The sequence below is a fragment of the Gorilla gorilla genome, chromosome 1 (genome assembly GCF_029281585.2).
Source record: "Gorilla gorilla gorilla isolate KB3781 chromosome 1, NHGRI_mGorGor1-v2.1_pri, whole genome shotgun sequence".
Classification (NCBI taxonomy): Eukaryota; Metazoa; Chordata; class Mammalia; order Primates; family Hominidae; genus Gorilla; species Gorilla gorilla.
In genome coordinates this window covers 165,345,762-165,360,416 of record NC_073224.2, presented here as the reverse complement: position 1 = coordinate 165,360,416, position 14,655 = coordinate 165,345,762, and the positions used below count along the sequence as shown (strand labels likewise).

The 14,655-nt window shown below is 36.0% G+C and overlaps 1 protein-coding gene and 1 long non-coding RNA gene across 5 annotated transcripts in view; one reads left to right on the top strand and one right to left on the bottom strand.

Annotated features, from left to right (window-relative positions):
- The window catches only part of ERICH3 (glutamate rich 3), a 105,735-nt gene that overhangs the window by 30,737 nt on the left and 60,343 nt on the right, over positions 1 to 14,655 (bottom strand). For 2 of the 3 annotated variants that reach the window (XM_004025985.5, XM_055366610.2), the window contains 3 exons: positions 13,825 to 14,011; positions 7,802 to 8,103; positions 870 to 1,106 (listed from right to left, as the gene is read on the bottom strand). In XM_004025985.5, the coding sequence (XP_004026034.5) occupies positions 870 to 1,106; positions 7,802 to 8,103; positions 13,825 to 14,011 (726 nt within the window). The remainder of the gene's footprint in view (positions 1 to 869; positions 1,107 to 7,801; positions 8,104 to 13,824; positions 14,012 to 14,655) is intronic. The other variant, XM_055366566.2, reaches the window with a different exon arrangement.
- Positions 1 to 14,655, top strand: part of LOC109024797 (uncharacterized) — a 31,988-nt gene that overhangs the window by 9,071 nt on the left and 8,262 nt on the right. The window contains exon 1 of one of the 2 annotated variants that reach the window (XR_008672841.2): positions 13,830 to 13,959. The exons of the other annotated variant lie outside the window; for it this stretch is intronic. This is a non-coding gene — a long non-coding RNA (uncharacterized lncRNA). Of the gene's footprint in view, positions 1 to 13,829; positions 13,960 to 14,655 lie in introns of those variants that run through there. 2 annotated transcript variants of the gene reach the window in all.

The following is a 14,655-nucleotide window of genomic DNA, read 5'->3' as shown; positions in this document are numbered from 1 at the left end:
GACCCTTTCGGAAAGCAATCTGCCAGGATTTACTAAAATCAAACATAAGCAAATACTTAAGGAAATCTAGCCTAAAGATACAGAAATATCAGTACACAAAACAATAAATTGGCATACCATAAACTTTCATATTGCTATTAGCAATAATAAGTTATTCATACATGCATTGACTTCTTAGAATACTTAATATGTGCACAGTTAAACTGAAAAAAATAATTTCAAGAGTAACATGAATTATATGCTTACATATTTGTAAAAAATTGCATAAATATTTGTATGTAAGTTTACGTAATGGAAAGATACACTGAACTGTGGAAATGGGGAATTTTTAACTTTTTCCTTCCAAACAATTTGTTACATTTTCAGTGTAATTGGAACACTGATAGGATATGGCTATAGTCATAAATGTCCTTTTTAAGATTCCTTTACATTCTAAAATAGTTACAGAGACATTTGTTTTATGTCCCTCTTTCATTAGGTTTTTGAAGCTGCATTAATAAAGTGTGAAGGTAACAAATTACCTCATACTGTGATAAGTGGGAGCTAAATGATGAGAACACATGGACACATAGTGGGGAACAACAAACACTGGGGCCTATTGAAGGGTGGAGCATGGGAGGAGAAAGAGGATCAGGAAAAATAACTAATGTGCTAGGTTTAATACCTGGGTGATGAAATAACATGTACGACGAACCCCCATGACATAAGTTTATCTGTGTAACAAACGTTCACATGTACCCCTTATTTAAAAGTTAGAAAATATATATTCAAGAGAAAAAAAAGAGGATTATCTCATTAAATAGAAAACAAAGAAAAGTAGTAAACACACTCAGTAAACAGCCTGTTACATGATAAGCTGAACAACTCGCCTTGTTTATCCTCTTCCAGTTCACTCTCAGAGCATCCATCATTCTCATCTTTCACATTGTCATGGGCATCTGGTGCCTTCTGTGATGAGGTTTCACTCTCTTTTTCAGGGTCTAAATTATCTTTTTTATCATCCAAAGGTGACTGTGGTATTCCATTCATTTGAACATCAGCCTGTCCTTCTTCATTAGCTTTTTCACCTTGTTTCTCCTCATCTACTTCAAAGTCTTCTTCATACTCTGAAAAAGGAAAATCTCCACTATAAGAATGAAAATAGAACCCCTTATATTTAACCTATTTCTCTCTAATGAGAACTTTGACTCCATTATCCTCTCTTCTCTGAGCCTTTCTTTGCTTCTTCTTTTTCGTTCAATTAGTGAACATGGAAAACTAACAGCAAATGATCAAAGATTCCAATCAGTTACATACACAAGAGCACAAAAGAAATGAAGCTCCAAATGACAAGGCTGAAACCTAATAAAAGTTCATTTACAAATGAACATCATCATCTAAAATAACCAAAATGGAAAGAGAAGAACCTGATATAAAACAATAAATTAGAAATAAATTAAAAATGAAGAGAACAGGATTATAATAATGAAAGTTAATTTGGAGATCCAGTGAGGTCATATTTCATATGAAAAATGTTAAAAATATTTGGATATCAACTTAATGAATAGTGAAGTGGAAAAATTCAATTAATCAAGTCCAAAAGCCCTGAGAAGTAACACTGTGAATAGCACATTCTTTAAGAAACAAATGGACATCAAGAAAAGGCATTATGAAGGATTCTATATGTAGGCCAGAAATGAAATCATATGCATTATTCATTCCTACAATAAATGAAATAATTACATTTCAATGATAAAAATTTATACAAAATAGAATATTCCTGTTACAGCCACATACTTGCTTTATTCCCTGCAGAGGTGCTATAAATCTGTAGCAGGAAAAGGAAATTGTCACATCAGATAAACTCCAGCTGTCCCTCGTGGCTATAATTTTTCACCTTTCATATTTAATTGTTCCCCTTTTTCTTCCACCAAAAACTAAAAATCTTGAAGTGACAACATGCCAAGGATAGAGAGCAAAATGATCTCATGCAGAACCAATTAAGCAAATAAACAATTATCCTTAAAGTAAAAATTACCGAGAGAATAAAGGTTTCTCAATTTTGTGTGTTTTAGTTATTAGCTATTCTGGCTTCTCTGTGGGGGAGGGGGGCCTCTCGGGTAATTTACTTGAGAGCTGTCCACCCAGTGAAAGAAACTTAATCTAGAAATGTATACCCTGTGCATATGCAGAAAGCTCTGTAAATACAGAGGATGAGGGAGATGTAAGGGGAAAAGTGAAAACAAAACCTATAACAAAGAAAATTAGATAATCACAAAAATGTTTCCACAAAAGAGATTTAATACATTTAAATACAAAATATGAATATCAGTAAACCAAAATTGTAAAATAAGCAAGAAGATGAAGAATTTGCTTTATATTGCTAGACACAAACAGAAACTACTAATAAAAACGAGTAAATATTTTGATCCAAGTATTACCGGCCAAGTTATAGGATAATTCCTCACCTGACCCTGTTAACTATCAATCAATAAGCCTATTTTTTGAGAATCTTCTATGATTAAGAGGATAAAATTGCAAGACAGAAGACATTACAATAAGAGAATCCCGGCCATGCAGGACTCTCCAATTTTTATTGAGGAAATAAGATGTAGGTACACAAGAAATACTGTACTCACTTTGTAGTAGTTTTTAATATGTGATCCTCAGTAATGTTTTTCAACACAATGGGGCTGGATTGCTACGGATTTTTAGATAGGACATATAATTAATTATGTGAAGTAGTGTCAAGTAAGCAGAATGTAATGAAAGGAGGATGGAAAGTCATTTTAGGGACTCATGGAAGACTTCCCAAAAGAGGAAGGTAAGGTTAGCTGCAGAATACACATACATATATCACACTACAGGTGTTTGCTACTGACCATAAGATAAGCAGAGGACCAGAGAGAATATGAGTGGATTGCTGCAGTTCCATCCATAGTGTTACATAGTAGTGAAATGTCAAGGTTTGGGAATCAGGCATTCATGTGCCCAAGACCCAGTTAAAACACTTACTATGTGACCGTGGGCAATTTGTCTTTAAGCTTCAGTTTCTCCATCTGTAACATGGGTAATACAACGCTATGGTGAGTATTGAGAACAATAATCCCTGGAACATGCTTAGCACAGTGCCATGAATATCAGGGGCATAATAAATATTATGGATTAGTAGTAATAGTCCTTGTGATTGGGTAGTGAAGGGAGTAGATTATAGAACAGGAGAAATCACACACGATATGTACTCCTTTGACAGCAACACACTTTAGTGGAGGCACCTGATTAAAATCAGAGCAGTACAAGTGTCCACAATTAGGACACAATTACAGTTATATAATTGAGGCACAGCACAAAAGTGAAGGAACACGAAGTGAACCACAAGAACAGTCCCAGCATCGTATTTTGTGTTTTCTCTCAAATATGAAAGTCAAGGCTGCCCTGGCTTTATTCTATCCCTGCTATCATCACATTTAAGTATTAGCTTTCTGTTAACCACAAGCCTTCCAAACTGTCATTATAGCTCAAAGCACACAACCTTTGTGTCATCTACTCATGTTTTTGATACGAATAAACCAGCGGCATGCTTTCTAAAATCTTTTACATAATTTCTTCTGTTCTCCCATCCCATTTGCCTTCTTCTAGAGAATTTAATTAGCTTGTTGTTTACCATCCCCACTAATGAGGACGTGAGTCAACACAGGGTCAACATCAATCTAGCCACAACCTTCTCTTGCTGACCTTGATTCAAACTTCTTGCTGTCCTTACATCAGCGACTATTATGCAGAGAGCTAAACCCTTGTGGCTGTGGCTGCATTTTTAAAAACGGAAATGGACATTTAAAGTCCATTAACTAGCCAACACAGAAGAAAGAATTCAGGAAAAGCTTTATCATAGGTATCATGAGTATAAAGCACATCATTCATAGCACTAGTTATGTTGGTTTCAGAAAAAAAAAAGAAAATGAAAAGCTTTCATTGAACATGACTTTCATAAACCACCATGCTTCAAAGTTAAAACACATGAAAACACATCCTATTTGTTAATACCTCTGTGATTACTATCGCTGCAGATATATTAAAATTCTCATCCCAAGATAAGACAAATACTAGAAGAGATTGTGAAGAATGGTGAGCTGGTAAAAGTGTTCTAAGTGAAATCTTTTGTAAAAGATTCACTTTAGTCAGTAATAATCAAACATGAAGTCTAGTGCTATAACAGCCTTGTAATTATTCTCTTGGATTTCTGAAACACTTGGTCAGCAAAAATATGAGGTGGGGAAGAAGATACCTAGAAGTTGTCCCTTTCCCGAAGCCAGCCCTTCCACAGGTACCCCAACCCATGGTTATTGTGCCCCCTATCCAAGCTTTGTCTCTTGAGTATGAGGGACACAAAGCAGCTCTCCCTTTCTGATACTTTGGACACACTATCCACAATCATTTAGTGGGTAGGCTAACTTGTAAAGAATAGAAGGTTGTACAGTGTTTGAAAGATTGAGCTTTGGAATTAGACAAACCTGGGTGCAAATTCTTATTCTGCTACTTTCTTTTTGTGTATCTAAGGCTCAATTTCCCAGCCTGTAAAATTGAAGTAGTAATAATACCTACCATGTTGAATGGTGAGGATAAAATGAGACAGTGTGTGCACAGTGCCTAGTTCAGTGCTCAGTGCTTGGCACTTTTATTATTGTTGTTATTACTGCTTTAGGTATAAGCATATACAGGCATACCTATATACACGTGTAAGTATATACAAGCATACCTAGATCTGTGAATGTATACCTATATATATATTCGATATACAGGTATACCTCAGGGATATTGCAGGTTCAGTTCCAGGCCATTGCAATAAAGATAGTGACATAAATTTTTTGGTTTCTCAGTGCATCCAAAATTATGTTTCTACTATGCTGCTGTCTATTGAGTATAAAATAGCATTATATCTAAAAACCCAATGTATACACCTTAACTAAAATCACTTTATTGATAAAAGATGCTAACAGTCATCTGAGCCTTAGCTGGTCATCGTCTTTTTGCTGGTGGAGGATATTCCCTTGATGTTAATGGCTCCTGACTGATCGGGGTGGTGGTTGCTGATGGCTGGGGTGTCTATGGAAATTTCTTAAAATAAGACAACAATAAAGTTTGCCACATCTATTGACTCTTCCTTTCACCAAGATTTATCTGTAGCATGCCATGCTGTTTAATAGCATTTACACACAGTAAAACCTCTTTTAAAATTGGGCTCAATCCTCTCAAATCCTGCCACTCCTTTATCAACTAATACATTTTATACATATTCTAAATTCTTTGTTGTCATTTCAACAATGTTCATAGCATCTTCAGCAAGAGTAGATTTCATCTCAGGAAACTTCTTTCTCTGTTCATCCCTAAGAAGCAACTCCTTATCTATTCAAGTTTTATAATGAGATTGCAACAATTCAATCTCATCTTAGGCCCCACTTCTAATTCTCTTGCTATTTCTACCACATCTGCAATTACTTCCTCCACCAAAGTCTTGAGCTCCTCAAAGCCACCTGTGAGGAATAAAATCACCTTCTTTCAAACTCCTGTTCATGTTGATATTTTTACCTCCTTCCATGAATCATGAATGTTCTTAATGGCATCTAGAATTGTGAATCCTTTCCAGAAAGTTCCCAATTGAATTTGCCCTGATCCATCAGAGGAATCACTATATATGGCAGCTATAGCCTTACAAAATATATTCCTTAAAGAATAAGATCTGAAATTACTCCTTGATCCATAAGGATAACAACAGAATGGATTTTGTGTTAGCAGGTGTGAAAACAACATTATCGCACTGCACATCTTCATCAAAGTTCTTGAGTGACCAGGTACATTGTCAATGAGTGGTAAGATGTTGAAAGAAATCTTTTTCCCTGAGCAGTAGGTCTCAACAGTGGGCTGAAAATACTCCGCAAACCATGCTGTAAATAGATGTGCTGTCATCCAGGCTTTGTTTGTTTCATTTATAGAGCAGAAGCAGATAAAATTTAGCATAAGGCTTAAGGGCCCTAGGATTTTTTGAATGCTAAATGAGCATTGGCTTCATCATGAACTCACCAGCTGCATTAACCCATAAAAGAAGAATCAGCCTATCCTTTGAAGCTTTGAAGTCAGGTGTTGACTTCTCCTTTCTAGCTATGAATGTCCTAGATGGCATCTTTTTCCAATGTAAGGCTTTTTCATCTACACTGAAGACCTGCTGTTTATTGTAGCTACATTTATAAATGATCTTCGCTAGGTCTTCTGGATAAAATTTCAGCAGCTCCTACATCAGCACTTGCTACTTCACCTTGCAATTTTATGCTATGGAAATGACTTATTTCTTTAACCCTCACGAACCAACCTCTGCTAGCTTCATACTTTTCTCCTGCACCTTCTTCACCTCTCTCAGACTTCATAGAATTGAAGAGAGTTAGGGCCTTGCTCTGACTTAGGCTTTGGCTTATGAGAATGTTGTGGCTAGTTAGATCTTCTATCGAGACCGCTAAAATACTCTATATATCAGCAATAAGGATTTCTTTTTTATCATGCACATGTTCACTTGAAGTAGCACTCTTAACTTCCTTCAGGAACTTTTCTTTTGCATTCACAACTTGGCTAACTGCTTGGCACAAGTGGCCTAGCTTTTAGCCTATCTTGGCTTTTGATATGCCTTCCTCACTAAGCTTAATCGTTTCTTTTTTATTTAAAGTGAAAAACATGAGACTCTTCCTTTCACTTGAATATTTAGAGTGTATTATGTAGGGTTATTAATTAACCTAATTTCAATACTGTTGTGGGTTAGGGAACAGAGAAGACCAAGCAGAGGGACAGAGACTGGAGAACAGCTGGTCAGTGGAGCAGTCAGAACATTGATTAACTTCACTTTCTTACATGGTACAGCTCATGGCACCCCAAAACAATTGCAATAGTAACAACACAGATCACTGATCACAGATCACCATGACAGATATCATAATAATGAAAAAGTTAGAAATATTGAGAAAATTTGAAACAGAGATGAAGTGAGCACATGCTGTTGGAAAAATGATGCTGATAGACTTTGGTGCAGGGTTGCCACGAAGTTTTAATTTATATAAAGTGCTATATTTGCAAAGCTTGCGCAATAAAGTGAGCACAATAAAATGAGATGTGCCTGCATATGTATGTGTGTATGTATATATATGAATGTGCGTGTGTGTGTGTGTGTGTGGGTGGGTGAGTGGGTGGGTGGGTGGGTGTATGTGTATGGAGAGAGGGAGACAGGGAAGCAGTGGAAGGAAGGAGAGAAGAAGAAGGAGAGAACAGAGAAAAAAGAAGAAAGCAAAAGAAAAAAGCAGACAGATAGGTTCCACAACACTAAGCCTATAGTCAACTGCTTTTAGTTATGGAATACTCTATCACCATATAATCATATAGGTTGTACCTACCTGATGTCAAAGCAATTCATCAATTTCATGAAAAACAGTACATTCAAAAACTTTTAAAATAGGTAAAATTCTATTTGGTCAAAATGGTCTCTGCAGAAGTCAATAGAGTCTCTAACTCACATTGACATGTACTCATTCTCTCTCCTCATCTCTGCAGCCAGAACCTTTAACCTTTCTGGGGTTAGGTCTGCCCTCCTCTAAGGTAGGTGACACAGGACTCCATACAAAACAGCAGAGGAAGGAGGTCAGGGGCACCCCACATGTAACAGAGCTGCCTAAAGTCCACAGCTGGGTAACATTTAATGGGTATTTTTGAAAATTTTGATCATCACATTTCAAAGACAAATGAAACAGCCACAGCTACAACAAAAGAAACTTGTGTTATTGATTACCATATTTTAAAGTATTTTCCTGGTCGTCTTCCAAGACTTCTGGTCCTGGTTTTCCTTTACTTCTCATTTCCTCCACAGCAGTTACCACTTCTTTGAGCCCTGTTTTTATTTCTTGAGCTGAAAAATTGGCTGAAACAGAGGTTTTGTTCTCCTTGATCTCATTTCTTTTTGGTATCACATACTCTCTCTCTTTCCTCACTTTCCCCTCAGCCTTCTTCAGTTCCTCTCCTTTCTCAGTGCTCTTTTCTTTCCTAGATTTCGGCAAAGACGTTTTTTTGTCAAGGCCCATTGCAATAATGCACCTATGAAAAATATTAGCAGGAAGTGTTTGTTAACCCTTGTAGACAGCACAATGGAACCTCAAAGCTTTTGAAAGCACTTATCTCTTATTCTAGTAAAAAAAGACACAAAAATGTTTTGATTACAATACACACTAATAAAAATAAACAATTAAAAAAGCTAATTAAAAATAAACTATTCTTTTTTGATACTAAAATCTTGTAAACAACAAATTCTTAATAATGTTATCCACAATAATAAACAAAATAAAATAACTCGTCAACCAAGAACTATAGTTTCAAACTAAAATCTGTGTCTTCAAGTATATTTTTGGTCCTGAACAGTAACATGTATCATAGATACAGAAATATAGATGGGTATATAATTTTACATACATAAAGATATATCTCAAGTCCTTAAATGAGAATTATGTGATAATAGAACATGCAGATTTACAAACATAGAGAAGCTGATATAAAAATGGTCAGAAGAAGCAAGATGCCCTTCAGTCTGATAAGTTATATTTCAACAACACAACAACAGTAACAAAAGACTTACAAGATTGGCTCTAAATAAATATGAATGATTTTTTAAAGAAATATATACAGTCAAATGTTGCTGCATCTTTTAAGTGAATAACTCAGGAGTTTGTTCGCTTATTTTCATAGAACTGTCATTATTGCTTTTAGAATGGCCTTTTGAAGTCTGCACTACAATCTTCTGGTGATTTTTGCTGGTAATAAGTTCTTATTCCTCAAAAATGGCAGTAATTTATAGAGGTTATGAAGTCATTCCAAGTCAAATCTGGTGAACCATGCAGATAATCTGAATGCATTATGACATTAAAACTTTTTAAATCAATTATAACAAAAGTAATATGAATAAATTATCTTCTATAGCTTTCTATTTCTTAAGTTGATATTAAAATAAGAATTCCAATGATAATAATATATACATTAATAAAAATGATGATTATAATAATGATAAGATTATTGAGCACTCTCTCTGTGCCAAGCTCTTTTCTGGGTACTCTGTACCCATTATCTTAAGGAATTCATTACCTCATAGACCAATAAATTAAGAACTATCATCACCACTTTACAAATGAGAAAATTGAGGCTTAAAAGGTTCTAGCAGCTCAAAGTCACCCAGTACGTGGGTGATGGAGCTGGATTCTGGCTCAAGACTGCTAGGCTCCATCACATCATACTGAAGCACAACCATATTAGTCTATTACAGGTGTAGGCCTCCAGTTCCTAGTTATGATATAACTAGTAGAGATGACTAGTTACACAGACAAATGTTACACTTTGAGCTTACCACCAAATAAAGGACTCACACTCTCTCAGCAGACACTAACACAATCTGGAGACGTTTCTGGCAAGACCTGGATAAAATCCATGATCTGAAAAATGTTTCTGGTAGTTATCAGTCTCTTCAGTCTTCTTTCTCTAGAACTACTCACGTCCCCCTCTCTCCATGTGACACAACTACCAGAGAACTGAATTTATAGTGGGCAGGCGAAAGGGATCAGAAAGCAGTCAAGACTTGCTAGTCCCAGAAGAATAGAAATAATATGTAAAATCTCAAAAATGCCTCAACCTGAACAAATCCAATGGCAATTTCTTAAACTGAAGATTTCACTAAATTTCAGCCATCTGCAGCGTAGAAATAGCAAAGGAATTGATCTTAATAAATTTTCCCAACAAGCAAATATGAGAACTGAGTTATATCACTTAACTTTTCAATATCTCCCCATAAAATAAAGCTAGAAGGATTTGCACTCAAAGTAACTATCATATCAGGCTGTAAAAAATGAGATAATGAGATTATACTTATGTCACCCATATTAAGCATGATAAATATTTCTTGACTATAATGATGATGTGCTTAGCATATTGCTTTCCTTGGAATAAAGGTGTCATGAATCTTCACAGAATATGATTACTAGCATTGCCTTCTGTTCAAGCTGTTCTTCCCTTATCAATTGCAACACCAAATCCATTGATTTGGAGCCTCTGATATGTTGTTACTTTTAGTTTATGTTGTGGCTGCGTAAAGGCTTTGATGCCTCCCTACTGCATGCACAGACTTTTTATTGCCCATCTGCTGAAGGGAATTGGACAAATAAAGTGAGTAACATCTGTGCTCTCCTCGTCACTGACTACCTATTTGACTTCTGAATATAATTTGAGGTGTTGATTATGATTACTAAAGCTCAAAGCAGTCTGCATTCTACATGGTTAGGCAATTCTTCCCATGTTTCATGCTAGCAATTGAAAATTACTACGCCTCTTCAAACAGTTCCTATAATTGAGAGATGAGTACAGTTGTGGAACCTTACACTTTGGAAGTGACCACTGCTCAGCTTTTCTTGTTTTCTGAGGACCTTAAACAGGTAATTCCTAATCATTTAGAAATATAATTCTCTGTTGTTTTATTGTACCATGCCCTCCTTTTTCTCATCACAAATGTTTCTGGGACTGGTATTTTTAAAATAAATTAAAATTAATTTCATTTTGAATGTATTGGAGGAATTAGTGTACATTGTTTAACATAACTAAAAGTATCATTATGAGAGTGACAACAAAACCAAGGTTACAGAAGGTAATAACCTTAGGGGTAGTTCTCCACTCTCCATGGAGTTCTGCAGTGTTATGGTCTCTAGAATAACCAGAAAAGTCTCTAGTGAGGAAGAGGACAAACAAACAAGGCTCTAGCACTCACTCACCTAACCCTGTACCATTTAAACCAGTCTGACTCAACTTTTACCTGACCTGCAACAGGGAGACATCCAATGACAATGCACTGTTCTATTCTGGGCATTCACAGATTTCATTGGAAAAATGGTTATGAAGTTAACAAAAAAAATTGAAAACCATTCTTCTATAAGAACTGTGCATTTTAGTTGAGAGTCATAGGCCTTATTCTTTAATATTGTAACCATTTTGATATTATTATTTGAAAAGGTTGAAGAAAGAATCTAGAGGGTACCAAGTGTTGAAATCATAGAAATAATTGTACAGAGGCTAGTGGGTGTTGAATAGGAGAGTAAATGCCATCAGTCAGATTTTGGTACTGATTATTAAACTTCCACAGAAAGTGCTCAGGGCTAATAATTTACAGCTTGGATTTATACCACAACTCCCAAAGAATGCAATATATTTGCACGTGGCTGATTGTAGATGTTTATTAGCTTTTCTGGGAATTAAATAGAATTGTGTTAAATGACCTGCTCTCAAATAAGGAGACAGCATATTTGAGTTGGAATAGGAAGGCAGTTCAGGTGGCCCCTAAGTACAGCTGGCCATTGATACTATCTTGCCCTAGGCCATTAAATCTTCCATTCTCTGGATGATTCTTTTACACTCTTATCTCTCTGAAAACACCCAACGCCTCTTCTCTCAGCCTTATCCTCAGTTGATAAATTTATGTATTGTTTAAGAAAATAGAAACAATCAGCAGAGAGCTTCCAGTTGTTCCCAGCACATCTATTAATAGCAACTCACATCTCTATCTTGTATGCCTTCTTTCTTTCCTCCCGTTACCATACAAGAATGTTCCTCCTCTTCTTAAGGCTTATACGCCCACTTGAGTCCTACATCTCATCTTCTCCAGTCTACCCAATCATTTAGCTCCAGAAATTTCCACCCTTTATGTCATACTTCATTTCTTATTCTCTAAAGTATTCAATTGTTTGTATTAGCATATAAACATATTATAGTATCTCCCATCTTAAAAAATAAAGAGGCTTCCTTGAACCACTACATTCTTCCTCCTGGCTACCACCTAATTACCATTCTTTATAGCAAAACTCTTTTAAAAACTTCTCTATAGTCTCTGGCCTTTGTTTTTCTCCAACTATTTTTTAAACCCACTCCAAGAAAGCTTACACCCCAACTGCTGCACTATAACTTGTGCCATGATCACCAGTAACCAACACACTACCAAATCGATGTCCAATCCTCAGTCTTCATTTTACTTCACATATCCACACATTCAACTCCATTAATCATGCCCTTATTCTTTAACCATTTTCTTTATTTCCAAGATACTACTCTCTCTAGGTTCTCTTTCTATTCACTGCCTTTCCTTCTTAGGCTAGTTCCTGTTTACCTCCCTCACCTTTTAAATGGAGTGACACTCATCACTCAGACATCTTCTCTATGTTCAATTCTTAAGCAAACTTATACATGTCATCTATATGCAAACCATTCTCAGATTTGCATCTCCAGCCTGGACCTCTCACCTCACCCCAGATTCATATATTCAACTGCCTACTCAGCATTTCTACTCGTTTATCTCATACATGTCTCAGACTCAATGTGTCCTCAACCAAAACCGCTTCGTTCCACCCCAAAAACCTGCTTCTTCCACAGTCTCAATAAATTAACTGGACATCTTTCCAGTTATTCAAGACAAAAATTTTGAATCGTCTTTGACTCTGCTCTTTATCTCATTCCCTGCATCCAATTCATCAGTAAATTCTGTAAGCTCTACCTTTAAAATTACTTCTGACTCATTCCACCATTATCTCTTCTCTGGATTAAAGCAGTTTCTGCTATTTTCCCCACACTCCCTTGTTTATTTTTCCCATAAGAGTTACTATTAAATCATGACAAGTCATTGCTCAAAACCCACCTTAGAAGCTTCCCATCCTTCTCAGATAAAAGTTAAAGTCCTTGCAATGACCATAGGACTCTGCATGGCTTGGCCTCATGGTCTCTGCGACCTCATCTCCAATTTCATGGTTCTATTCCTTTTGTGCTGGCCAAGCTACCTTAGACACAACAAACACGTGCCTGCTTCATGCCTTCTGTATATGCTTTTCCTCTATCTCAAAAGCTATTTCAAGAAAGAAACTTTTTTTTCTGGTTTCTGTTCAAAAGACATCTTATCAGAGAGGCCCTTCCAAACTATCCTGCATAAAATAACACACTCCCCATGACTCTTGTCTCCCTTCACTCCATGTATCTCCCTTACCCTGTTTTGTGTTCATCATGCTGACCATCTCACATATATTAATTGCTTTGTAGGTACGTTATTAGCTTTTCCTCCATTAGAATAATTTCCACAGAGACAAATACTTTAGTTGATTCACTCTTGTGTTCTAGCTTGGCATCTAGCCAATACTTTTAGAAAATATGAAAGCCCACAAGCAAGACTCCTGATTTCAAACAGAATGTTCAATATGAAAGCTGATAACAGTCAAAACTGACCTTTTATCATGCATTTTGTTACGCCCAAGATTGAAACTAAGGGAGATAATGAAAATTGGGTCAGACAGTAATGCAGGCAAACCTAACCTCTAAAAGGCATAACCGAAAATGTCCAGTCATGTAAATCAGATGCTTGGCACACACTTTAAGGCTCAGTCTAAAACCAGTTACTAAGATGAATGAGGAAAAACAGACACACAAACAAAAACAACAAGCAAACAAAAATCTCTCTCCTTCCCTTCAGAAACAGTTCTTAAAGTGAGAAGACAGGAGAGATAGAAAGTGAAATAATTTAAAATGCACTAGCTTTTATCTTTGTTATATAACACCTCTGTAAGTCTGATTTATATCTTATAATTTCAAATTCAGCACGCCATGTTACAATAAACAACCCTGAACCTAGATATTATAGGCCCATCTATACTGAATTTCCTTAATAATTGTGAAGAGAAATGCATTAGTAAAAGCATTCAAAGAAAAATGTAGCAAAACTTGCCCTCTACCAAAGGACATTTGTTTCCATACTTGTAGCAAGGAGATGATCTCTCAACACACACAAACCCAAAGTAGCCTCGTTTGCCTCCAAGCCTGGAACCTTTTCGATGCTTGTATTCACAACAGGAGCTTAACCTGTTCACCTGCATCCCATTCAGGAAAAAGGTGAGACTGAAGGGGAAACCATGATGCCTTTTGGAAATAAACTGAAAGGTCTCTGGAATTAAAATAGAAATACATTAGTGAAAGCAACTGACTTTGGACTAACATCTGTTAAATCATGTTTTTCTATTAGATAAACACAATATTATGATCTAGATCAGGGGTGTCCAATCTTTTGGCTTCCCTGGTCCACACTGGAAGAAGAATTGTCTTGGGTCACATATAAAATACACTAACACAAACAATAACTGATGAGCTAAAAACAAAAAAAAAAAGTTCTTGCATAAATCTCATAATGTTTGAAGAAAGTTTTCGAATTTGTGTAGGGCCACATTCAAAGTTGCATGCAGCCTGTGGCCCACGGATTGGACAAGCTAGATCTAGATCATCTTTTAATTTGAGGACAATATTTAGTGATAAAATTGCATTTGATTACTTTTATTTGTAATAAATACTCCAAGTTTTTATAAAAATTCTTTGATTTGTAATAAAATAATAATACCTAAGGTTACATGAGCACTTACTGTGGCCGGCATTATGCCTTATTATCTTGTTATTTTTCAATCATGTGAAGTGGGAATTTTTCTATTACTAGATTCTAGGTCAAGAAATTAAGACTTAGAAGAGTTCAGTAATTTACTCAAGATCATACAGTGAGTTGGGGAGTTAGAGTTTGAATCCAGACATCTCTGTAGATTC